The sequence below is a fragment of the Rhineura floridana genome, chromosome 3 (assembly GCF_030035675.1).
Source record: "Rhineura floridana isolate rRhiFlo1 chromosome 3, rRhiFlo1.hap2, whole genome shotgun sequence".
NCBI lineage: Eukaryota > Metazoa > Chordata > Lepidosauria > Squamata > Rhineuridae > Rhineura > Rhineura floridana.
The window spans coordinates 177,257,913-177,284,126 of record NC_084482.1 but is presented as its reverse complement, the minus strand read 5'-3'; the positions used below and the strand labels follow the sequence as shown (position 1 = coordinate 177,284,126).

Below are 26,214 nucleotides of genomic sequence, written 5' to 3'. Positions count from 1 at the left end.
GCTGTATATAAGCTTTGGTAAGTAAATTTTAAAAATCATGGAAGATTATTTAAGCATCAGAGTGAGCTTAAAATAAGTTTACAAAAGCCCACCTGAATAAAATTGTCTTCACTACCTGGTTGGAGGAGTTAAAAGTAAAGGGGGTCTAATGTACTCCATATGGGAAAGAGATCTGCAACTGGGCTGTGGCTACAGAAAAGATCTATCAATGTCAGGACACAGGAAGAGCCTGTCCGTCTGATCTTGGGTACAGGCAGGATGATATAGGAGGAGGCAGTCCTTTAGATACCCTGTACCTAAGCCATTTAGGACTTTATAGCTAACAGCCAGCACTTTGAAGCATACTGATAACTAATATATCTGAGTTGTAGGGTACGTTAAGGGATCTGTAGAAGGCAATCCTATTTATAAGGAAAAGTCTGGGGTTCTCCTCTGAACCCAGAAACTTGTTTTCAGTTTTGAGTTTTAGCTGAAGTCTGACTTTGGAATCATTTCCATCAAAACATTATTTCCCCTTATAATATCCAAGTCTCTATGGTGGTATCACATGAGCAGTGCTTGGGTGTGTGTGTGTGTAGAATGTGGTTTGTCTCCCTGGTGTGTTGGAAATTGCCTTCCCTTGGGTTGAAAGCCATTGTATTCTCCAAGACGTTGTCCAAACAAATATTGATCTTGTAAAGGTTTATCCCATTTTCAATGGCTTTTCTTTTTCTTTTAATTTCTAATAAACAGAAGTTTGTTCCTCGCTCCACCGCCTCCCCTCCCCCACCTGCTCTCCTCTGTTTTCTTTTTCTAGTTGGCAGGCAGAGAAATCAGTTATGGATCAAATGAAGCCATTTGTCATGGATAAAGGCATGCAAATGCCTTGATAACAGCAGGAGAGAAAAGTTATGTAAGGCACTGGATGCTGGTTTGGAAATTAATAAAAAGAAATTAATGAACTTCAGTATGTCTTGGGTGGGAAGGCTTTCCCAACCCCCCATTTGATTTATTTTTTGCTTTGCTTTAAAAATCTTTATTTAGTATAAGGGGGGTCTTTAAAAAAAGCGCACAAGCTGTATTATAATGAAGAATGGCCTTTGCTTAGGGGGATTGTCTCAACATCAGACCCCACCCCCAGGTGGTGGCTTATTTCCCTTCACATGATGTAGAATCATTCTCCGACTGCCATTTATTCTATATATGCAGCAAAAACTGTGGAATTGGTCTCAGTTTTATTTGTTTTTCCTGCACAATCAAAAGGGCTAGAAAGTAAGAGAAACCCAGGATTTTGTTTAGTGATTATGGTCACGTGGATTGTTTGACCCCAATCAGTAGCTGCTGTGGAGCAACGAAAGAGCTTGATAATAGCTCTTAATAGACTAGCTTACCAGAAAAGTCACATACTGCTATTAAGAAGCTTTTTCAGGGATGCCAGGCAGCTGTGTGTTCAGTGAGATTTTAGGAATCCTGTGTTTCCTGCCACAGCCACATCTCTTCTAAAAGGACCCCAGTATGCTGAGTTTAGATGAACGGCCCAGCATATCCTGTAGAGTCTCACAAAAATTGATCAGAAGGAAGCATAAGAGAAGCCACAGGGGAGTGATCTGGTTCCCTATCAGTTGCTCCATCTCAACAACTTCCACTGCTTACATCCAGTATTCATAAAAAGTGCATTTTAAACTCAGTTGCCCTTGCCTTTGAATTCAGTGGGAGTCCAAAGTTTAAACACAAGTGCCCGGCCTGCAAACACTCAGTTACACTCTTATAATTTGGCATAATTAGTAATGCTATGCTGTGTCTGCCCCTTTGACATTTTGTGGGGTGCGTATGAAAAGAAATCACCTGCAAAAAAAGAAGTAGTTGGTATGAGAACATTTTTTTGGGGGGTGAGGGGAGGGATTGTCTGTTACTTCCATCTTAAGATCATTATGACAGGGCCGAGTAGTGTCTGTTCTTGCTTTTAACTTCTTTTCCCAGAAGCTTCAAGCTGGCTTCTCTATCCCCCAGCTTCCTAGAATGCCTCCTCAGATATTCTCCAGGGGGCTTTCCAAGAAGTGTGGCTGACCAGAAAGCTGCCTGTTGCTCTTCAGTATTCTGGTCCAGAACCACAGAGGATAGCAGCAGAGAATCTCTGGCCTCTGGACCTTATTAGGCTCACCAGACTTCCCCATTTGGCCCACACAAAGCCCTTTTCACCAAGTAACAACCACCTGCCCGATACCTGATCTCATATAATGTCAGCTGCGGGGCAGGTAAAGGCACATCTCCCTGCCAAAAGTGGGGCTTGCAGGCACCCTACAGCCCTGTTCACCCCCGCCCAGCCCATTGCCTTTGCTGATTAGCTAATCATAGAATCATAGAATAGCAGAGTTGGAAGGTGCCTATAAGGTCATCAAGTCCAACCCCCCGCTCAGTGCAGGAATACAAATTAAAGCATTCCAGACAGGTGCCTGTTCGTCTGCCTCTTGAATGCCTCCAGTGGTGGACAGCACACCACCTCCCTAGGGAATTGACTGCATTGTCATTCTGCTCTACCAGTTAGGACATTTTTCCTGATGTTCAGCCGAAATCTGGCTTACTGTAACTTGAGCCCATTATTCCATGTTCTGCATTCTCAGATGACCGAGAAGAGATCCTGGCCCTCCTCTGTTTGACAACCTTTCAAGAACTTGAAGAGGGCTATCATATCTCCCCTCAGTCTTCTCTTCTCAAAGCTAAACATGCCCAGTTCTTTCAGTCTCTCCTCATAGGGCTTTGTTTCCAGTCCCCAGATTATCCTTGTTGCCCTCCTCTGAACCTGTTCCAGTTTGTCTGCATCCTTCTTAAATTGTAGTGTCCAGAACTGGAAGCAGTACTCAAGATGAGGCCTAACCAGTGCCAAATAGATAGTGCTTCACAGGACTTGGAAACTATACTTTGGTTTATGCAGCCTAAAATAGCATTTGCCTTTTTTGCAGCCACATCACACTGTGCATTTGTTTCTTTTTCCTAGGTGTAGAACTTTGCACATATCCCTGTTAAATTTCATTCTGTTGTTTTCAGCCCAATGCTCCAGCCTATCAAGATCACTTTGAATTTTGTTTCTGTCCCCTGGGCTATTAGCTATTCCTCCCAATTTTGTATCATCTTCAAATTTGATAAGCATTCCCAGCACCTCCTCATCCAAGTCATTAATCAAAATGTTGAAGAGCACTGGGTCCAGGACTGAGTCTTGAGATACCCCTCTCATTACCTTCCCCCAGTTTGAGAGGGAACCAATGTGGGAACTAACCTCTTTGAATATGATTCTGTAGCCAACTGTGGAACCACCTGATAGTTGCTCCATCCAGCCCACATTTAGCTAGCTTACTAATCAGAACATCATAGGCACTTAACAAAAACTTTGCTGAAGTTGAGATATATTATGTCCACAGCATTCCCACAGTCTACTGGGGAGGTTACCCAATCATCAGTGCTTGCAAAACCCTGTGCCTTTACAAGCACCAACAATCACTCCACTTTTGTAGAGGGGGGGAAGTTTGATGAATTTGGGTGGCAGTGGTGAGGATTTGGCACAGTACAGTAACTGACATCAATATTAGGTATTTCAAAAGAACTCAGTTGCCATTCAGTCCACACACAAAAAAACCCAATTTTCTTTACAGAGAGCATTCCCATTGTGTAGCCTCAGTCCAAATGTTGCAAGTGACACCATCTTTGGATAAATGGAATATGAACCCCATTTGAGAATTTCCACGATATATAAAAACAATTATCCTCCCATCATTATTGGATTAACCTTTGCAATTATCTCTTTGTGCTTGAATAAGAATGTTTTGCTGGTTTTTTTTTTACCTTTCAGCTTTCCTTTTGCTTTGATCCTGCTGTGAAGTTATGATGTTGTAAATGCAACAGTATTATTATCCACATAATTAGGATTGTTTTGAGCAGGGGCAATTCAGGGCTTCACCTTTTATATATGATCAATTGCAAAGAGGTGGTTTAAGAAACCAAGTTCCCTTTCTTTAAAGTTACCAAACCATAAAGCAGAGAGTGGATTGCCTCAGTCCTGCAGTCTTTGGCTTGCTAAACTACACTGGAACAGGTTGAGAGGAGTGCAGCGAGCATGATCAGGGGACTGGAAACAAAGCCCTATGAGGAGAGACTGAAAGAACTGGACATGTTTAGCCCGGAGAAGAGAAGACTGAGGGGAGACATGATAGCCCTCTTCAAGTACTTGAAAGGTTGCCACACAGAGGAAGGCCAGGATTTCTTGATCATCCCAGAGTGCAGGACACAGAATAATGGGCTCAAGCTACAGGAAGCCAGATTTTGGCTGAATGTGTCCTAACTGTTAGTACTGCAATGGAACCAAATCCCTAGGGAGGTGGTGGGCTCTCCAATGCTGGAGGTATTCAAGAGTTAGCTGAACAGCCACCTGTCAGGTATGCTTTAACTTGAATTCCTGTATTGAGCAGGAGGTTGGACTTGATGGCCTTATAGGCCCCTTCCAACTCTACTATTCTATGATTCTAAAGTGAGTGTGGCTCCCCAGTAAGGTACAGTGGCCCTCAAAGGGCTTGATAAACCTCTTGCAGTTCCTGCCTACTCCACACTGGAAAAATGGAGTGGGAGGGGAGGGAGGGAAGGTAGTACCAGGCAAATGCTACATAATTATACTAGGTTTAATGGATCCAAAGTTGTGCCTTAGTGCTTTCACTCTGATTAAATGTAGTAGAAGGCAAAGGAGGGGAGGGACATTAGATAAGGGGTAGCCTTATCTAAACTCCAGCCTCCATCAGCTTCAGCCAGCATGACCAACGGTCAGGCTGCTGCAGTCCAACAACATCACTGGAGGGCACAAGGTTGGTTGCCCCTGCATTAGATAAAAAAGAGAGCTTTACAGTATGTTTTTCAAACATGCTCCAAGCCAACCTTCAAGCCATAGGAACAATTCTTTGCATCAGGGGTGTTTTTAGAGGGAGGCCCAGGGGGCCCAAGCCTGGGTCTTTTGTCCCAGGTCCCAGATCTCCTGCCTTTCCCCCTTTTTATTATTGGCTTCCAGAGCAACTGAGCATTCAACAAAGCACAGAGGCCCCAGCTATCCACCATCTTAATTTGTAAAGTGGTGCTTGTTTTTCATTTTATCCTGTACATGTGGAGTTCTTGCCAACTGAGTCGGGTAGAGGGCCCAATCCACATGCAGCAGACTGGGCCCAGGAAATCCTCTTGGCGCCGTATGGCCCAGAGTAAGCTCTGGCAGCTAGAGTTTGGGTTTTCCTCAATGAAAGTCCACCTATATTTGCATTTATACATATAAAATTACCTTATGCAAGTTTTGCCACAGGCCTGTACCCCATTTTTTAGGACCTTGCAGTGATCCTGCTTTGCATGCATAAGGTCCCAGGTTCAATCTTTCCTGGCATCTCCAATTAAAAGAAACATTTATTTGTAAGAAAAATTGGAGAGCTGCTGTTAGTCAGAGCAGACAGTACTAGATTAGATGGACAAATAGCCTGCTTCCTGTGTTGGGCTGCCAACATAGTTTCTTGCATTGGCAGGAGTGGGCCGGATGACCTTTGAGGTCACTTCCAACTCTATTGTTCTATGTTAGTAAATGCTGGCTGCAGACTTCCACTTTTGTCCCTTCACTATCATTGCTTCCTCCAATCAATCAATCAATCAATCTTTATTGATACGGTCATAGACCAAAAGACATTTATAAATAAAACTACATACATTTATAATAAAAGGTTACAAAGTTGCAGTCATGTTAAAACAGTAAAACAATAAAACAACAAGGAAAACAGTTACAGTTGGGTGGCGGAAGCTTCTGAAAGGATAGATGCCTTCCGAATTGATTGAGCCGCAAAAATAAATTTAGCAACTGACAAGATAGTATCCTTATTAGCTGCTGACAAAAGATGTAAAAGTAAACAGTTAAGCGGTTTGTAGGGGTATTTATTTATGATGGGGGTTATGAATTTGGAGCGAATATCGTCATATAGGGCGCACTCAAAGATGACATGAGAGAGAGTTTCTATGGCGCTGACACCACAAAGGCATAATCGGTTTGCATACGGGATACGTTTAAATCTCCCTTCAAGTAAGGCAGAGATAAGACAGTTAAATCTAGCCTTTGTAAAGGCTAGACGATATTTGGGGATCGTAAGAGTTTCCAGATAAGGGGCACTGAGCATAGGCACAAAGCTCAGACCAAAGTGAATAGGAGAGCAGGTCGAGGTGGCTTCTGTTATGGAGCGTTGGAAGTCCATATCGTTGATACGAGTCCGGATAGAATGTTTAACTGTCTCTGGAGCGAGGGACATCAGATGTTCAATTGAGAGGCCAATACTTGCAAGGTAATTTGTAAACGTACGGGCCCATTTCGAGGTAAAAGAGTCTTCCCAGAGTAAAGGGAGATAGCCAGTAGATTTTTCATAAGACATTTTAAACCAGAAATTTAGGGCGGCCAATCACGCTTGAGACTCAAGTGAGACTAGGCCAGATTCTAACCTAAGGACCGCCGCAGGAACGCACCTGGGAACGCCAAAAATTTGTCTGAGAAACAAGGAGAGAACTGCCTCCGCAGAAGAGTTGAAGGCGCCAATCCATAAAGGTACCCCGTAGAGAAGTTGAGAAATAGTTTTGGATCTAAAAACCTTTAGGGCTGCCGGAATGTATTGTCCTCCTTTAGTGAAGAAGAACCTTCGAATACCACTGGCTGAGTTGCGAGCAGTAGAAATAGCCCCTCGGATATGGGGATTCCAGGACAGAGAGGAATGAAAAAGTATACCAAGGTATTTGAAATGAGAAACCTGTTCTATTTTATGGGTATTAATTGTCCATGCGTGAGCAGGAGAGTGCTTGGCAAAAGCTAAGATCTTAGTTTTGGAAAAGTTTATAGATAGTTTGTTATCATGACAGAAACTCATAAAAGCTTTAGTTAGGCGTTTGAGTCCTACTTTAGAAACAGAAAGGAGAACAGCGTCATCTGCATACAATAACAAGGGACAATGCAGGTTTGCTAACTTAGGGGGGTGGAAGTCCGGGGATTGACAATAAAGGGACAGATCATTCATGAAAAAATTAAATAAAAGTGGGGCTAGTATGCAGCCTTGTCTAACTCCTTTTGTTGTAGTAATGGGGTTTGTGAGATGACCTTCACGACTACATCTAACACGAAAGGATGTGTGGTGGTGCAGACGGCTAATTAAGAAGAGGAGTCTCTTGTCGATCGTAGATTTTGCGAGTTTCGCCCATAGTATCTCCCTAGGGATGGAATCAAAAGCCGATTTCAAGTCGACAAAGGCAACAAACAGGCCGTTACCCCAGCGGTTCTTGTATTTTTCAGCTAAGTGATTTAAAATCACACAGTGTTCTATCCCAGACCTACCTTTCCGGAAAGCTGCCTGCTCCCTCCCAAGGATATTATCCTCCTCCAACCAAGATGAGAGTCTCTCTTTTAAGTAGCAGGCATATAGTTTGCCAATAATGGAAAGGAGGCTAATTGGGCGGTAATTTGCTGGGTCCTCTTTGTTCCCTTTTTTAAATATAGGGATAACTATGGATTCAAGCCAAGACTCAGGGAAGCATCCGGAATTATTGATCAGAGTAAAGAAATTTGCTAGAAGAGGGGCCCACCAAGCTTGGTGCGCCTTCAACATTTCAGAAAGTATGTTATCAGGTCCAGGAGCTTTGCCGGATTTCAAGCTAGCAATCAAATCAATAATTTCTTTTTGGGTTACAGGTGGCCAAGTGGGAAGATTTGTTAAATTATCAATAAAGGAAACAGCATTTACAGTCTCGTTGTTTGCAGAAAAATATTTCTCCCAGAGGTATGGGGAAATGTGGCAAGGGGCCGGATTTAGTGGGCTCATAGAACCAGAAATCAGCTCCCAAAAACACTTCGAATTATTTGATCTGGAGGCTTGAATTAGGGCTTCCCAATCTTCATGCATCACCTGCCTTTTTTTGATGACTATCATATGCTTGTAGTATTTTTTGATAATAAAATACTCAGGGGGGAGGGTGGTTAAATTTTGGTGTCGATATTGAAGGTATAGCCGTCTCAGCTGTTTCTTAGCATCAAGACAGTCCTTATCAAACCATCTGGGAAAACCAGTGGTAGGAGGAGCCCTGAAGGAAGAAGATGGTGGGATAATAGAGGCTTTAAGTTTGGTAATTAAGGAGTTATACGCTATTGACGCTAAATATGAATCAGAAGCATGCATGATCTCCCTCTGTAAGGACAGGGCAGAGGGGGAAGTGAGAAATAAGGCCACATTAGAGGCTACTGTGGGAGTCCAAAATGTCCTTTTATGGGTAGGGTGGATTAGATTTGCCATTGGTTTATGGGTAAGGAGCAAGTGACCGCGTTCTGGTAGATAAAAGGAAAAGGTAAGGGGAAGGTGATCACTATCCTGTCTGGAGCCGACAGAAAAGTCCAAAATAAACCTGAACAGGGAATGCGAGATCAAGGCGTAATCGATGACACTGCACCTGAGGCCAGAGATGTAGGTAAATTCCACACATGAATCTATCTGCTTATGACCGTTCAACATTATTAGGCTGTGTCTAGCAAGGAATCGGTATAAACATATTCCACCATAATTTATCTTGGGGTCCTTGGAAGTCCTAGCATAGCCTGGGAGGTATGGGGCGGTGTCCTCGCCCCCCCAGAGGTTTGAAGCAAATAGCGCATCATTGTGGGGGCCAGACCTGGCGTTGAAATCACCCATAACAATGAGAGGCGCTTTGGGGAATTTAGCCTCAAGTGATGTTAGATAATTGGTAAGAACGTCCCAGTCACAGTCAATTTGTGCCCGAGAGGCATGAGGGGGAATATAAACATTTACTAACAGAAGAGAAAATGTGCTAAAAGATAATAAAACAGCCTGTGCAATGTTTTTACAAGGGGTTAAACTTATAGAGCGAGCTGTTACAGAAGTAGAAATGAGTATGGCTAGGCCTCCTTTGGGTCTGCCTTTGGAACTGGGTTGGGAATAGGTCGCTGGTAAACATGAACAAGAGAAACCATCCACTATTAATTTAAGGGTACACCACGTCTCCTGTAAGAAAATTAAGTCAAATTTGTTCAGAAAAGTAATAAAGTCAGGAATTTTTTGTTTGGCATTCCACCCTGCAATGTTCCAGGAGAGAAGGTGGAATGTAAAATTAGGTGAGAGAACAGAAACCTGGCATGCATTAATAATTGGATTCGTAGGATGAGAAATTTCCTTTGCTGTATAAGATTTGCAGAGTGAGTGCTGTGGTGTCCTGAAATGAGGGTTTACCATTTTTTCAGGAGATTCACAGGATAGAATCGGGTTTTTAGAATTTAATAAGGGTTGTCAAGTCAGTTCAGGAACCTCATGTACTATCACATCACATATTGTGCTAGGTCTACAAACATTTGAGTAACAATGTGGCAGTACCTTTAAGGGAACTTTCAGAGGAGAAACTTGAATGCTGGATGGTGAGTTCAGTTCATAGTCCTCCAAGTATCTGGAACATGTCCTTTTTGCCCTTAGATTGTTTAACAGATTCTGCATTTTGTTTATGACCTCACTTTGTTCATTCTCAGTGAATGTATGGAAACTATTTAATAGTTCCTCCTCTCCCTCACAAGCAAAGTCAAATGCAAGATCTTGATTTTCCTTACTGTTTACCAGAGAAGGAGGTGACTGTAACGGAACGAAAATGGGAGCTGGTGGTGGGGAGGAGCTTACTTCATCCAAAATAATAAGATCAGAGTTTATGGAGTTAAGTGTTTCAAAGTTTAATGTTTCTTGTGCTGGGGGAGTCAAAGGGGATAAATTCTTTTCCAGCATAGTTGGTCCTAATGATAGAGAAGAGCAGTTCATGTTTAATGTGCTTTTAAGAGGAAGCTGTTCCAGGAATGGATCCAAGTTTCCAGAGTTTGATATATTTTTGCTGCTGTTTGAGGAAAACTTCCTCCTCTCATGTGAAGAGATAAGGTTTGTTGTTGGAGTTCTCTTTGTGAACAAGGAAATTGGACTGGCCAGGTTTGTGAAATGTCTCTGAACGGATATTCCATGGTAGCTGAGAAGGGATTTATTTGCAATTATCCGTGCTGTTGTCTCAGCCGATTTAAAGGTAAGTAAAGCAGACGTTTTTGTTGAGGGGTTGTAAAGGAATTCCACATACGAGATATCGTCAGGCCGTAAATCCATTACACCTAACGACTGGAGGGCGTAACACACTCTTTGCTTCCTGATGTTTACTTTTTCTTTGATGTTAAGAAGAGGAAGATTCAGCAGTGCAAGTTTGTTTGAATTATATTTGAGAAGCCAATTCCCATTTGTATTCTCTCGTCGTGAAATCTTGTTATTGGTAGAGCATATTCCGCTATAGGACCTCGGGTTGGGGTGAGTAAGTAGCTCTGGAAGATTTGGACTTTTTTTGCTTTCTGGTAAGGCTTTGCAATAAGATCTAGGGGGTGTTCTCGCTGTAGATGAAGCAGATAAATTCTTTGTTTGCGAAGCTGTTTGCTGTTGAGCTTTAAGTACTTTAAAAAGTTTCTGAAAGTTCATCTTCTTACTCCTTGGCGGTTTGTAATTTTTTATGTTTTTGGATTTTTTCTCCTTAGGTGCAATACGAGGTTTCTTTATGTTTGCACACTTCAGTGTTGTTGTTGTTTTGTGGGGGGGAAGAGTGTAGTTTAGGCTCAAATATAGTTTGGATAGTTCTTCCATAAATGATTTTAGAAGGTTGTTTGTTTCTTCCAAAAAAGCTTTGATGTTTTCAGTCTCTTTTGCCACAATGGCTAATTGTAACTGCAGACATTTTTGGCCAGTTAGAAGTAGTTTTTGGCCAATTTGTGCCAGTTCCGTGGTTTCAGTAACTTCTGTAGAGCAGGCAGAAGATGGCTGTGATTGAGTAAAAATGGGAGTCTGGCTGTCGATGTCTGTAGCATGCACAGTAGACAGAATGTCTAAGGGGGAATGTAAGTCAGTGTCCTTGTACAGAGAGGAAGATGGCGTCTCCTTGCTTTCAGGTACCTGCAGCAGAGAGTTGATCAGACTAGGTGTATGCGTCTGCCCAAAAAGGGGATCTGTGGATGTTCCATACACCAGGCTTTGTATAATTTCTGGGTCATCCCTTGCCTGGAATTCCTCACTCAAGCAGGAACAGAATTGTTCTGTTTCGATTTGGGAAGGGGTTTTCTCAATAGATCGTGACGCATTTCTCTTTGTCTTATCCACTTTGGTTGGTAAAAAGAAGTTTGTAATTTTAAGCTGTTGATCCCCATTCCCAGATTCTTCCAAAACCTGTTCTGATTTATGGTCATGTTCATAACATCTTTTCCTTGTTTGAACCATTTTAAAAACTATAAGGTTTGCCTTTTAAACTCTAAGATGAACGGAGGTATAATTATAAATTGTCGACTCCAAGGCTAAGTAGTTTTATCTTAGGAATCCTTAGATTTTGTTATGGTAAATTATATTCCTTGAGTTAGTAATGCGAAGCAGAGTTGTGACTCACCGGCTGATAAAGAGTCTGTTTTCTTGCTGATAAAATGGTTCCATAGCCTTCAAAAAATAGGTGTTGTTGATGCTGTTAGGTTCCAGAATAAAAATTTCCAAAGAATATCTCTAAAGATAGCAAAAAAAGAGGCGAGGTGGGTATGAGCTCCAGAGCTCGCTAGTGGACCTGCCTGCCAGCAGCCATCTTCCGTCGCAACCAATATTAAGCTTCCTCCTCTTGCCTCTTATTGCCTTCACATTCTCTTACTGGGGAAAGTTAATGCTTTCTCCATTCAGAGGGGAGGAAGGTGTAGTGGTCAGGAGGAGAGAAAGCAGTCATAGCACACTGTGGGGCACCAGAGAAGGGGAGGACTGAAAGGCTCAGTTGACACACTGCTATGACAGACGTTATAGTTATGAAGGTGCACTCGGAGCATTGAAATGCACTTAGCCAGGGATATCTCCACACTTCTGGAAGATATCCACACTTCTACATCTAAAATCACTGTAAAGATGAGATCTGTGAACTGTTTGACCAGCAAATGCTCTGAAACTCACAAATCTCATCTGAGGATAATGGCATGCACTGGTATGAGTGATCTGCAGTAGAAAGCCCCATCAAGAAGACAAAGAGCCAGAACTTGCATATTAGCTGGAACTTTGGTTACAAGTCATTCGTCCTTCTTGTGCTGTCACGACATTCATTTCAAGGAATATTGCAGGGAAAATTAGTCCAAATGCTATTACAGCTCCAATGGCCCAAAAGTTACATGGACAAATAGCCTGGCTTGGTGTAAGGCAGCTTCCTCTATTTCTAAGCTTAAGGCAAGGGCACTAAAGAGCTGGCAATGCTGTTCTGTCTTTATCAGCTATCCACAGGGGCAAGACAGGCCAGTGGTTACAGCACCATGGATAGCTCCAAGTGGCCAACTTGCTCTGACAAATGCTGACGGTGCACTGAGGCCTTTAAAAGTCTCTTCCTCCAGTCCACTCTTGCCTAAGTAGCAGGGTTTATTCTGACGTGCAGCTAGATACATGTCAAAAAATTGTGACGTCTAAAATAAGTTTTTGTGCAGTTGGGCATGTGGGTTTTAATAAGGAGTTAGGGAGTTTCTAAAAAAGAAATAGATGAGAAAAGTTAAAAATAAATAGAAAATGAAGATGAATGCTGGTTGCTTTCAAATCTGTACAACCTTATATTAATAGGATATTATGGAACTAATTATTCAGCTAGTCAAAGTCATTTATTGACTTCTACTGAACTCTACTTAAAACAGTATATGGAGGTACAGTAGGGCCCCGCTAATACGGCTGGTTAGGGACCAGGTCCCTGCCATAAAGTGGAAATCGCCTTAAAGCCGGGCCCCATGGACTATAATGGGCCGCGTTGCACAAAAATGACGTCAAAATGACATCAAAATGGTGCACAACGGATAAAACCCGCCGTATTAGCGGAACAAGCGCTGTAAGAGCGGGGCCTTTCCCTAATTGAAAACCGCTGCGTGAACGAAGCGCCGTAAAGCGGGGCCCTACTGTATACAATTGTTACATACCAGTACAAAACAAACACAGAAGATGCCATGATGCCTCCTCTCACATTATGCTGAGCATGTTAATAATCCTTTTGTTTTGAGATGATTAGATTGTCACCATTTGGAGCTGGGTATTATGACCAGTTTTGCTTGTAAGCATCTGAACAAAAAACCCTTAAACCACATCTGTTCCCTTGATTTAACCATGTATTTGGTTCTGTGCTCTTGTTTTTTAATGAATACGAGCAGTGATGCCCTAGTATCCCATTCAATGAATGGCAGCATATTATTATAGATATAGAGATATTCCTTTTATGAATCAGCTGAGAGTCTGTTTCTATTGATGGACTTCAAGGTGATAATTGTGCTGATGAGACATTCAGCATCATCACTATGAGGCTTAGCTATCAGAAGACTCACCGTAAATGTTGTGACATTTCTGTATACATCAGATAATGCAAGAAAATGAACTAAATGGGACTATGTCATCTTGTGAACATCACCGATGTTGTCAAGCTGAAGTGTTTCCCCAATCTCTGTGACATCAAGGTCTTCACCTAACACCTTATGAATTCTCCCAGGTTTATTGAACGTTGCAGAGTGGCAAAAGCTTCATACTGAGCATCAGTTCATCAGCAACTTCAGAATATTTATTCAAGAACTCAACAAGAGATTCAATCATTTCATTACAGACAGTACCATCATCTCGCCTGTCAGATACATGCTGGTGTTTCTTGTGTTGGTTTGTACACGGTCTCATTAGTTGAATTCCTTTCAGCATCACATTTCCATCTGACTGTACAATGGCTTCATCCTTTAAAGCACTGACCCACACACACACACCAATCAAATACTGTTCTTTCAGTGATGAGAGTTTTGATTTTAATGATGTAGTCAGCTCCTTTACACTGAGGACAGTGTAACTCCTTGTAGCTACTTATGGTACCTACTACAGGCCATAAGTACACCAGCCAGAAAAGAGCTTGTCCTCACCAAGGAGGAATGCAAGAAACCTACATGCTTCCTTCTCTGCTGTCTTCTTTAAGAAGAGGTCTTAAGAATGCTAAGACACTAATACTTAATTCTCTAGTGAAAAGGAAAACTCCATCTACCTGACCTCAAAAAGTGCAACAAGACAGCAGCTGATGGCTTCAGCAATATCCTGAAGTTCTGTGGATCTGAGACCTGGAGAGACTCCCAGACTGAGACAAGGCCTCCCTCCACTAGGCCCAACAGACTGCAAGGCTTTACAGACTGAATTTGGTAGGCCAAGAAGCACCAGGTCCCCAGACAACCTGAAGGACAGGCAGATATATTGATAATTAATAAGTTTGTGTCCTGGACATTCCAGACAATGTTTGTTTATTTATTTATTATTTGATTTATATCCTGCCCTTCCTCCCAGCAGGAGCCCATGTTGTAAATGATACATGGGTTAGACACAACAACTATGCAGTTTTTAAGCAGCCATTTTGTGAAGATCATACATTAACCCTTGGTGTACCATAATAGTAAATATAAGCCGAAATATAAGCCTGCAACATATTTTGAAGGGATAATTCCCATTTTGTATCAGAGGGCAAATCCTACTCACAAAAATTATAATTTGGGGTGGGGCTCAGCTTCATAGTTATGCTTTGTGTGGAAAGGGTTAGTACCCAACTATACATTAAGGAAGAAAGATAATGTCTTCCCCCAGATAACTGGGGGAGCATCCCTTTACTTTCCCATTCTTTTCAAGGCACCTCTATTTTTCTTACTCCCTCACTGTCTTTTTCATTTTCCCAAATTTCTTGATTTCCTTCTTTTCCTGTTATTTTTTCTTCTTCTGGTCTCTTTCTCTGTTAATTCATATTTTCTCTTCCCTCTTTCTCTTCCCACTTTCTCTTGGTTACAAAATGTTTAAGTGCAGGCAGTTGGTGGTACAACAGCCCCAGACTCAGAGAACTCCCCCCCTCTGACTCTGAGCTTGAGGTCATGAGACCTGCAATATCTGCAAGTCTAGCCATGTTTCTGTTGGGATAAGCAAGCAAGCATGCTTTCATAGGGAAATGGCCTCCTAGCCAGAATTTGGGGACACGTCTATGCTTGTTTACTGTGATGTAACTTACTATTGACCATGTGTCACTTCGCTTCTTGTCTTCTTAAGCCACAGGAGAGAGGAGTCTCCAGAGACTTCCTCTCCCAGAACATCCCAATCGTGGACTAAAATAAACCCTGGCTGTAGAAACCCTGTCCAAGTGCCTGGAGTCGGTGAGTGGCTGGATGGGAAGGAATAAGCTGAAGCTGAACCCTGACAGAACCGAGGTACTGTTTGTGGGAGACAAGGGAAGGTTGGGGGATGTGGACCTGGTGCTCAATGGGGTACGATTGCCCCTGAAAGACCAGGTCCACAGCCTGGGGGTCATTCTTGACTCCCAGCTGACCATGGAGGCTCAAGTCTCGGCTGTGAGCCGGGCGGCGCTGTATCAACTCCATCTGATACGGAGGCTGCACCCCTACCTTCCCAACCATCTGCTCCCACCGGTAGTACATGCCCTGGTCACCTCTCGCCTAGACTACTGTAATGCGCTCTACGTGGGGTTACCCTTGAAAATGGTCCGGAAGCTGCAACTGGTACAGAATGCGGCGGCTCGTCTGATTAAAGGCAGCCGCCGGCAAGATCACATCGCTCCAGTGCTGAAGGAGTTGCACTGGCTACCAGTTGTTTACCGGGCCCAATTCAAGGTGTTGGTTTTGACCTTTAAAACCCTACACGGTTTTAGCCCAGTCTATCTGAAGGAGCGCCTCCAGCATCGTCAGGGATGCCGCTCAACAAGATCAGCCTCAGAAGACCTTCTCTCAATCCCACCGGTTAAAACAGCTAGACTGGTGAGGACTAGAGAGAGGGCTTTTTCAATAGTGGCCCCCACCCTGTGGAACCCTCTCCCAAATGATCTCCGCCATGCCCCTTCTATGATGAGCTTCTGCCGGGCCTTGAAGACCTGGCTCTTCAGGCAGGCTTTTGGGGTGGGTTAGGTTTTTACTGTTATGTTAACGTTAAATGTTAACGTTTTAATGTATTGTTTTTTATCTTGTATGTCGCCCAGAGTGGCTGGACAACCAGCCAGATGGGCGACTAATAAATTTAATAAATAAATAAATAAATAAATAAAATCTACTACTTCTATCTTTTCTCTTCAAGTCATAGCCTATGTTTCCTGAACATATGAAAGGTCGTGAGTAAACATTTTTAATACTTTTTATTTTACCAAAGAAGACTGTCTCTGTTGCTTTTATTCAGCTAGTCTGTATGAGGGAAAAGTGAGCTAGTTAATTCTCATTCCGCTATGCTAAATACACTCTGCTAAGAGTCAGAACTCCTAAATAGTTTCTATCTCATTTAAACCCAACCATTTCAGGGGAAAGAACAATAAAGTTGGGGGCATTGGGCAAAGGATCTGTCTGTAATCTGTAATGTATATGTAGAGATTTCATGTATCTGGGCTACTAGCCATGATAGCCATGCTCTGCCTCCATAGTTGAAGGCAGTATGCTTCTGAATACAGGCATACCCCGCTTTAACGTTCGCAATGGGACCAGAGAGTATACTTTAAGTGAAAATCTACTTTAAGTGAAGCAATTGTCTTCACTTGTACTGCATGCAATCACCACTAGATGGCAGCGGCGTCATGCCAATAAAATGTACGTTATTGCAAAGCACGCAAACGTTAAGCGGGGTATGGGGACGTATGGAGCATGTACGTTATAGTGAGGCAATGTTAAGTGAAGCAAAGTTAAGCGGGGTATGCCTGTAGCAGTTGCTGAAAGCCACAGGAGGGGAGAGTGGTCTTGCACTCAGGTCTTGCTTGCAGGTTTCCCAAAGGCACCTGGTAGGCCACTGTGTGAACAGGATGCTGGACTAGATGTCCCACTGGCCTGATCCAGCAAGCTCTTCTTATGTTTATATCTCTATTTATGCTGCCATTTTTCACAAACAGTTCCAACACAGAGTTGTGCCCAGAGCTTGGAAAAATTACTTTTTTGAACTACAACTCCCATCAGCCCCAGCCAGCATGGCCACTGGATTGGGCTGGTGGGAGTTGTAGTTCAAAAAAATAACTTTTCCAAGCTCTGGTTGTGCCTTTTCATGTACATGTGGATGGATTGCATAGTAACTTATAGTGAGGCAGCATGAAGAATATAAATCAATGTCATTATGTGAAGGCCAATTCAAGGGTCATGAGGCTTACCAAAGCAGCCTTTCTCTGCTTAATTGCTCTTTTCTGTAGGCAAAATCACATCCTGTTTATTCCTTAGGATAAGGCCCTTTCTTTATAAGCCTCCTTTCCCACTCTGAATACTTCACAATTTCTAATCCACATGTGCTTTGATGGACAACATAGCAGTGTTTCCCCCCCCCCGCATACCTCAAAGCACAATTTAATAATGTGTCTGACTTGCCAAGCTTGTTAACAGGATTCTGTTATCTCAAACGTGCTTTAAGGGCAATTCCAGCCACTTACAACCATGTGTTATAAATCATGACCTTTATACATTAAGACGGGGAGGGAGGAGGAGAAATCAAACAATATGATTTCTTCTCTTCCTTTAAAATACTCTGCTGGCTGATTAACCTGCTGCCATTGCATTTCCAATTAGGACAGGGAGATGCAGTGCTGCTAGACCATTAGAAAGAGCACATACTTATTTTTGTCCAATACTTTCTGCTGCAATGGGAATGGTATATGTTGGTCAGCCATCCTCAGCCTGGCACCCTCCAAAGGTTTTGGAAGGTCAACTCTCACAAGCCCCAGCCAACATGGCCAATGGTTAGGGATGCATTTATTCTATTATTTATTTAAAATGATTTTTGACTGCTTTTTATTTCAAGACAAAACCTCAAAGTGGTTTATAGTGAATAACTTAACAATGACATTTCAAGAAAATTTCATGATCTGACAACTCATTAAAACATCAGCAACATAAAGCAAGGGACAATAAAATTGGCATCAGTAGTCACGAATTGCTTGGGCAAAGAGATGTGTGACCATAAGGAACATAAGAGCAGCCTTCTGGATCAGGCCAATGGCTCATCTAGTCCAGCATCCTGTTTTTACAGTGGCCAACAAGATGCCCAAGGGAAACCCACAAGCAGGACTTGAGTGCAAGACCACTCTCCCCTCTTACGGTTTCCAGCAACTGGTATTCAGAAGCATATTGCCTCCGACTGTGGAGGCAGAACATAGCCGTTGTGGTTAGTCACCATTGATAGCCTTATCCTCCATACACTTGTCTAATCGTTTAAAGTCATCCAATTCGGTGACTATCACTGCCTCCTCTGGGAGAGAGTTCCATAGCTTAACTATAATATCCTTTTTGAGATGAGGCAACCAGAACTGTACACAGTATTCTAATTGTGGCTGCACCATAGATTTGTACAATGGCATTATGATATCAGCAGTATCATTTTCAACATTTTTCCTAATGACCCCTAGTGTAGAATGTGCCTCACACTGGGTCAAAATCTTTGTTGAGCTATCCGCTACTACCGCAAGGTCTCATTCCTGGTCAGTCACTGACAGTTCAGACCCCATGAGTGTGTATGTGAAATTAAAAAATTTTTTGCCCTAACATGCATCATTTTACAGTTGCTCACATTAAATTGCATTTGCCGCTTTGCTGCCCATTAACTCAATTTGGAAAAGTCCTTTTGGAGCTCTTCACAATCTCTTTTTTAAATAACCCTGAACAATTTTTAGTATCACCAGCAAAGGTAGCCACTTCCACTGCTCATGGTGAAAGCATGCCTCTGTTGGTGCCTGTCCTATTGCTGAAAGGAGAGGGCATTCCATAAAGGAAGTGCTATCACCAAGAATGGTCAGCAATGATGGAGGTTGTAATCCAGAAATATCTTGAGGACAAAAGCTTGGAGAAGACTGGTGTATGTAATGTGTGCTTGTAATATGCAGTATTTAACTCAAGGAAGACCCTTTTTATTGCTTTATTACTAGAAGCTTTAGCAAAGCCACATTGAGCCAACTGCCCATCAACCTGGTAGCTACCTCGTCCACCTGATCCTTCTGGACTCTCTTTTTATATGGTAAAATAAGCATGTGCTTAGTGTTCACAATGTCACTTAAATAATGCAGGCAGAGTCCAGAGAGAAAATACCTGGTAACGCTTTACAGAACAAACTGAGCAAAAACAGTGTAAAAATGAAGAGAAAGGAACAGAAAGATTTTGTCTTTCAGTTCAGGTCTTGTATATATAACCAAACATACAGAGGAAAAACTCCCTCAGTACTACACAGCTAATCGGAGCATGTGCCATCTCACTGAAGATCGTGTTGCTCTGCCTGTGAGCTAAGCAATACATCCACCCTTCCCACTCTTGGCTAGTTGTCTTTAACACTAAAAGAATTAACCCCTAAGTTGCCAGCTCAATGATCCCTGCTGTTGCACTTTCAACACCTAGGCTATCATACCCTCACACCAACTCATTCAATACTTTTCCTACCTTTTTGTATGATAGAAAAACTTTGCATATATGTAGAATAACACACACTTACACATGATTGATTTTGAATGAAGTAAAGCAAGTCCTGTAACCATGAAATAGACAAGTAAGAAAATCTCTCAATAGGATATTCCTTCATAGATAGATATTAGTTTGATAGAACTGCAGTTAAATATAACCTTTGGTGCCAAAAAGTTCCTGGGAAGAAAATATGTAGCATTTGTCCAGAATTTGGAGCCTTAGGATCAGCTTCTGTAAGGCCATGTATGAACATCAGAGCACATAGGATGAGGTGTTGGCATTGGGACATGACCCCAAGACTGACGCTACTAGGCCAATCCCCCCCCCCAATTGTGTCCCATTATGGTCCACTATAGGCTGCCACTGCCATTTATAGTAACAGGACTTGCTTTACTTCATTCAAAAGTTATTAAAAATGACAGTAACAACAACACTTAAGATACAAATGAAGTACACCTATTTTGAAATGACAGTTTGAGGAATTTCCCAGTTATTTAGTTTTTAACAAATTTGTTTTGTATGTTTAGATCAAATCCACTTTGACCCCAAGACTGACGCTACTAGGCCAATCCCCCCCCCCCACACACGTATTATTCTGCCGTTTGCATTCTGTGCTCATTCAATACTTTTCCTACCTTTTTGTATGATAGAAAAACTTTGCATATATGTAGAATAACACACACTTACACATGATTGATTTTGAATGAAGTAAAGCAAGTCCTGTTACTATAAATGGCAGTGGCAGCCTATAGTGGACCATAATGGGACACAATTGGGGGGGGGGATTGGCCTAGTAGCGTCAGTCTTGGGGTCAAAGTGGATTTGATCTAAACATACAAAACAAATTTGTTAAAAACTAAATAACTGGGAAATTCCTCAAACTGTCATTTCAAAATAGGTGTACTTCATTTGTATCTTAAGTGTTGTTGTTACTGTCATTTTTAATAACTTCTGTTCCTTTGTCTAACCATGAAATAGACAAGTAAGAAAATCTCTCAATAGGATATTCCTTCATAGATAGATATTAGTTTGATAGAACTGCAGTTAAATATAACCTTTGGTGCCAAAAAGTTCCTGGGAAGAAAATATGTAGCATTTGTCCAGAATTTGGAGCCTTAGGATCAGCTTCTGTAAGGCCATGTATGAACATCAGAGCACATAGGATGAGGTGTTGGCATTGGGACATGACCCCAAGACTGACGCTACTAGGCCAATCCCCCCCCCCCCAATTGTGTCCCATTATGGTCCACTATAGGCTGCCACTGCCATTTATAGTAACAGGACTTGCTTTACTTCATTCAAAATCAATCATGTGTAAGTGTGTGTTATTCTACATATATGCAAAGTTTTTCTATCATACAAAAAGGTAGGAAAAGTATTGAATGAGCACAGAATGCAAACGGCAGAATAATACGTGTGTAGTTGATTTAATTCCTTGAACAGGATGGATTTCGTTTGCTCTGCATTTTAAAGTGAACTGACCTAACTTGCGGTTCCTGGACTTACATGTGGATTGGAACACAGTTAATAATTGGATTGTGTACATCTCCAGAATTTGTGATGCAGTTTTGGTTCAAGAATGTGTACAAAAATGCTTATTTTATAGGGGAAACGTTTACAAAAATGCCTGTGTAGGAGGAAATGAATAGAAAAGCATACAGAAACAGTATTTTAGGTGAATGCATACAAAATGTTTACAAACTGCATATTTTAGGGGAAAGCACATAAAGGGCTGTTTTTAAAGTAGTGCTAAGGTGAATGTTACATCAGCACAAGTATTTTTCCTTGCACAATTAAGTGTTCTCCCCCTCCTGAGCAGATTTGAAGACAGTATGGGGACACAAGGGGAGGAGAGGGGAGAAATCCCCTTATGCTAGTGTTAATCTGTGTGCTACTGTAAAAAGTTCATTAATTACCACCCAGTATGTGTACAATTTCAATATATTTTTGTGTCTTGGAATGGATTGATGATTGAATGCATGCAAAACTAATAGGGAATAGAGACATGCTGATCCATCCATCCCTCCTCTATGATCAGTTGCTGCACTATGGTGACACCTTCCAGGAACTCATGTGCCTATCCTAATCTGCAGCTGGCTTAGAATCGCAGAGTTGGAAGGGGCCTATAAGGCCATCGAGTCCAACCCCCTGCTCAGTGCAGGAATCCAAATTAAAGCATATCTGACAGGTGGCTGTCCAGCTGCCTCTTGAATGCCTCCAATGTTGGAGAGCTCACCACCTCCCTAGGTCATTGGTTCCATTTTACTACTGCTCTAACAGTTAGGAAGTTTTTCCTGATGCTCAGTCAAAATCTGGCTTCCTTAAACTTGAGGCCATTATTCCGTGTCCTTCTTCTCCCTTGGGCCATTGAGATCCCTTTGCAGGGCCAGATTATCCATTAGGCTTAGTAGGCTGAAGCCTAGGGGCCCAGAGCTCTTGGGGGCCCATGGGACACTGGCCCGAGGGCCCCTGGAACTACAGGGGGCCCTCTACAATCCACGGAAGCATCCACGGACTGCTATTCCCCCACTTTACTTACCTTTTTGTTGTTTTTTGCAGCGCACAGATTTGCCATCAATAAAGATGGTGGCCGAGGTTTCCTTAAGGGGCTGAAGCCTCTGCCGCCATTTTGGCTGATGGCACGCATGCGTGCTACATGCACACATGCGTGCCATCAGCCAAGATGGCGGCAGAGGATTCAGCTTCTTAGGGAAACCTCAGATGCCATCTTGATTGATGGCAAACCTGCACGTGCCACAAAAAACAATGGAAAGGTAGGTGAAGCATGGGGATAGGGGCCCCCAAACACCAATCAGCCTAGGGGCCCTCCTCAGCTTAATCCAGCCCTGTCCCTTTGACCATGTTTCTTCGACCTTGGGCTCCCAGAAGATGTTGGTCTACTACTCTCATAATTTCCAGCCAGCTTAGCCAATGGCCAGGGATGATGGAAGCTTTAGTCCAACAACACCTGGGGAACCTAGGCTGAAGAAAACTATGCCACCAATGAAGTGGAAAGGAGCTCACAGTACTCTTGTGGCAATAGGGAGGGTATGATATTCATTAACAAATAAGCAACAACAAAAGAATTAACAGAGTTGAAGTCTTAGAATCAAGAGCCTTGAAAGGGTTAGAACAATTGTGAATTTTAAAAGATCTTTACAGCACTGTAAAAAAAAATTAGGTGTATAATGTTTTGAAAGAGTTTTATCCTTTGGGGAGAAAATGTCTTTTGATGTTTTCTCTTTTGTTTCAGAAGAAACAGCCGAACTATTGCATGAAAAATATAAAACAGTGTACATTATGCATTGAGTTTTCTATCTATTCTTTTTTGGCCTTTCTTGAAAGTTGGAATATTTTTTTCTTCACAGTGACATTTTTCTCCTGTGAATTTAAAAGGAGGAAGAAGGGTGCATGTCAGCTTTGGTAGTTCAAGTGTGAATTTCATTAACAGTGTTCAACATTTTATACATCTCTCTCCTCTCTGTCTCAGTCTCTTTCCCTCTCATTCTGCCAGGTGTCCTTTTGTAGTCTGACAGCATTTATGCACCTTTTTGGTAATGTGAAAAAAATGAGACTCCAGTAAATGAAGGTTTGATTTCTGTGGGGATGGATGTTGTGGTATTTAGCTAACTTCACCATCATCTTTTCTAATTTCGTGAGGCAATTTCACTCTTCAGAGGAAGGTAGTTTCCAATGTCAGAACATCTATGCAAGCTCTTCTTAAAGACCCTCTTGTTTCATTTAACTTGTCTCATGGAGGTGGAAGATTGAAGCTATCCTTATGTTCAGAAAATATATTTTTATTTATTTTATTTTTCAATTACATTTATATCCTGCCCTTCCTCCCAAAGGAGCCCAGGGTAGCATGACTCCTCATTCAGTTTAAAGCATGCTTAGTCTGGCTTTAAGGCCAGAGTTTTGACACAGAATATGCAGGAGTGGCTGACCAACTGGGGGACGCCATCTGTGCCAGCCTCCCAGCAGCAAAATCACTGACACTTACCAGGACAGTATGCGGGAGTGTAGCAGCAAAGTCAGGGCACTGTAGGTGCCAGGTTGGCTCCACTAGTGCGCTTGCATTGCCATGACTTGCCACCCTGCACCACCCCAGTAAGCAGCAGCAATGCCACTGGCAGTAGTCGTCTAGTTGAGGAGCCACAATTCAGTGGTAGAGCATCTGCTTTGTGTATAGAAGGTCCCAGGTTCAATCCCCCACATCTCGAGAGACATTTCTGTCTGAAATCCTAGAGAGCTTCTGACAGTCAGTGTAGGCAATACTCAGCTGCATGGACCAATGGTCACTGTCTGACTCAGCATAACACAGCATCCTAGATTCCTCTAATCCTGGAGACACTCTGTGCGGTTAAGAGTTCTGCACAATCAGGGTTTATTTATAAATTACATTGATTAACACATGATAAATAAATTGCATTTATTTATTGATCATTACATTTATTTACAGACAAGTAGAACTAGTGCCCAAATAGAGCTAACTTCTCTCTCTAAAGCAGCATTCAAATAAAACATAAATACGAGTGATTCTACTGAAGGGATTCCAGGGCAGGAAATGAAAAAGATCATATAATTAATACAATAAACTAGAAAGGCATATAACACATTGATTGAAACATATTATAATGGCAGGGGTTAATACATTACCCATCAAAAATGTCAAAGAACACTGACAAAGTTTCTAAAATCTCATCTGAATGAGGTAGGGCCGGTTCTCAAGGGCTGCAAGGTGGGGCACTGGCCCGAGGGCCCCTGGAGCTACAGGGTAACAGGGGGGCCCTCAGTGGCCCCTCCGCTCCCCCTCCACAATTTGCAGTGATCCGTGCCCCCCATGCCCCCTACTTACCTGTCTCCTGCCTTTTAGTATTGCCTTTAATGAAGATGGCAGCCATGGTTTCCCTAAAGTACTGAAGCCCCTGCCGCCATCTTAGTTGATGGCAGATATGCACGCGCATAGCATGCACGCGTGCCATCAACAAAATGGCGGCAGAGGCTTCATCCCCTTAAGGAAACCGTGGCTGCCATCTTGGTTAATGGCAACAGTAAAAGACAGGAGACAGGTAGGTGGGGGTGGGGGGCCGCACACACAAACACACACACACGCCAGGACCCAGGGCAAGCTGATGCCCAAGGACCCTGGCATGCCTGGAGTTGGCCCTGTGAATGAGGAATTGATTTAGAGTCCTCTCATCATTCAGAAAAGCTCCCCTGGATGGGACTGAGTGCAATGATGAAGGTCCCAGGTTCAATCCCCAGCATCTCCAGGTAGGGCTGGGCATGTCTAATGGAGAATTTTTATATATCCACACATATAATCATAAATATCAGAAGGTACATGTTTTTAAATCATAAGGAATTAAGCACAGGCCCACAGGCCTGTTGAGACCCTAAGATCCAGTCTCACAGAGAACCCTAAAAATCCATAAGCCTCAGAATCAGACCTGTGAGTAAGGGCCTATGGAAGCAGGCAAAGTAAACTCAGTTTGAACTCTTGTTTTCTTGCCAGAATTTGACCGCTGCGTGACTGACATTTATTAATTAGTATATTGTTTAAACCGAATCAGCATTTAACCTGTGTAAGCTGTGACTGATATATTATACTGTTTTGATCCTGGGAAATGGTTTCTTGTGTAGAGCAAGGACTCCAACTAGGGGGAAAATCTTGTAATAAGTATCAAATTTTAATGAGAGAAACGTTGAGATTTAACAATGATTTCTAAAATAACCCAGTATGTTAAATTGTAATACAACTTTATAAGTGTGTTTTCATGGAGAAAAAGGTACTCTGAGGTGGCTTGCCTTTTCTGTTCATCTGAGGCTGTGAGGCAGGGGCTGATTCAGAATTACCCAGTGCCTTGTCTTAAATGTATGGTCTCCAGGCACAGTACAATATCTTAATCCTAACCCTTCCTCTATAGCCATGTATTTTTATAGTAAAGAAATGGGATTTCTGAGAAAATATAAGGAATAAGAAACCTATAGCAACAAATACAGCTGTAGGTGCTCATAAACCTTTTCAGACACCCTAAACTAAGCCAAACCCAACCTGGCATTGTTAAGGAACATGTTAGCCTGGCTGATCAAGAACAATGGAACAATGGGTGTACTGGGCTTGCTTGAAGGCACATTCACAATAGTAACTGGTTTCAACCGGCCTGGAAGACCATTAGTCAAGGTGGACAGCAGAACAATGGTGATATTAGTAAGACTGACAGAAAATTGGAATAAGAAGTATATTACCGATTGCTTGCTGATTGGCTTGGAAAGATTGCAGAGAGGAGGAACTGTGATGTTATGTGGGAAGGAATTTATGGGATTGGTGAACTAATGTCACATGCTGTATCTGTACTGCTTAAAAGAGCTTGCACACAGTGCCTCATTGCACTCTCTCCTGGATGTTTCAGGGAGACTGGCCCTGAATATATTTGTAAAGAATAAAGGCCTACCTTTTTGCTTCAAGCCTGTGTCTTCAAATTTTTTCAAGGACCCCCAGCAAAAGATCCCATAGGAGAAAACATTCTCCATCATGTCCCCAGTATGGAACTCTGGAGAGTCAGTGGAGACAAAATTGAGCTGGATGGACCAATGTATGAGACAGCTTCCTATGTTCCATTGATGTTACCACCAAAGAATAAGCCTTCAAAGGTGATCTAAAATACACATATTCATAAATACAATAAATAAAGTTTTTTAAAAAGTTA

The 26,214-nt window shown here is 42.3% G+C and overlaps 1 protein-coding gene across 3 annotated transcripts in view; it reads left to right on the top strand.

Moving 5' to 3' along the window:
- The window catches only part of TAFA1 (TAFA chemokine like family member 1), a 526,286-nt gene that overhangs the window by 23,239 nt on the left and 476,833 nt on the right, over positions 1-26,214 (top strand). Inside the window, exon 1 of one of the 3 annotated variants that reach the window (XM_061618677.1) lies at positions 9,718-10,080. The exons of the other annotated variants lie outside the window; for them this stretch is intronic. Within the exon in view, the coding sequence (XP_061474661.1) occupies positions 9,999-10,080 (82 nt within the window). The 5' untranslated portion in view covers positions 9,718-9,998. Of the gene's footprint in view, positions 1-9,717; positions 10,081-26,214 lie in introns of those variants that run through there. 3 annotated transcript variants of the gene reach the window in all.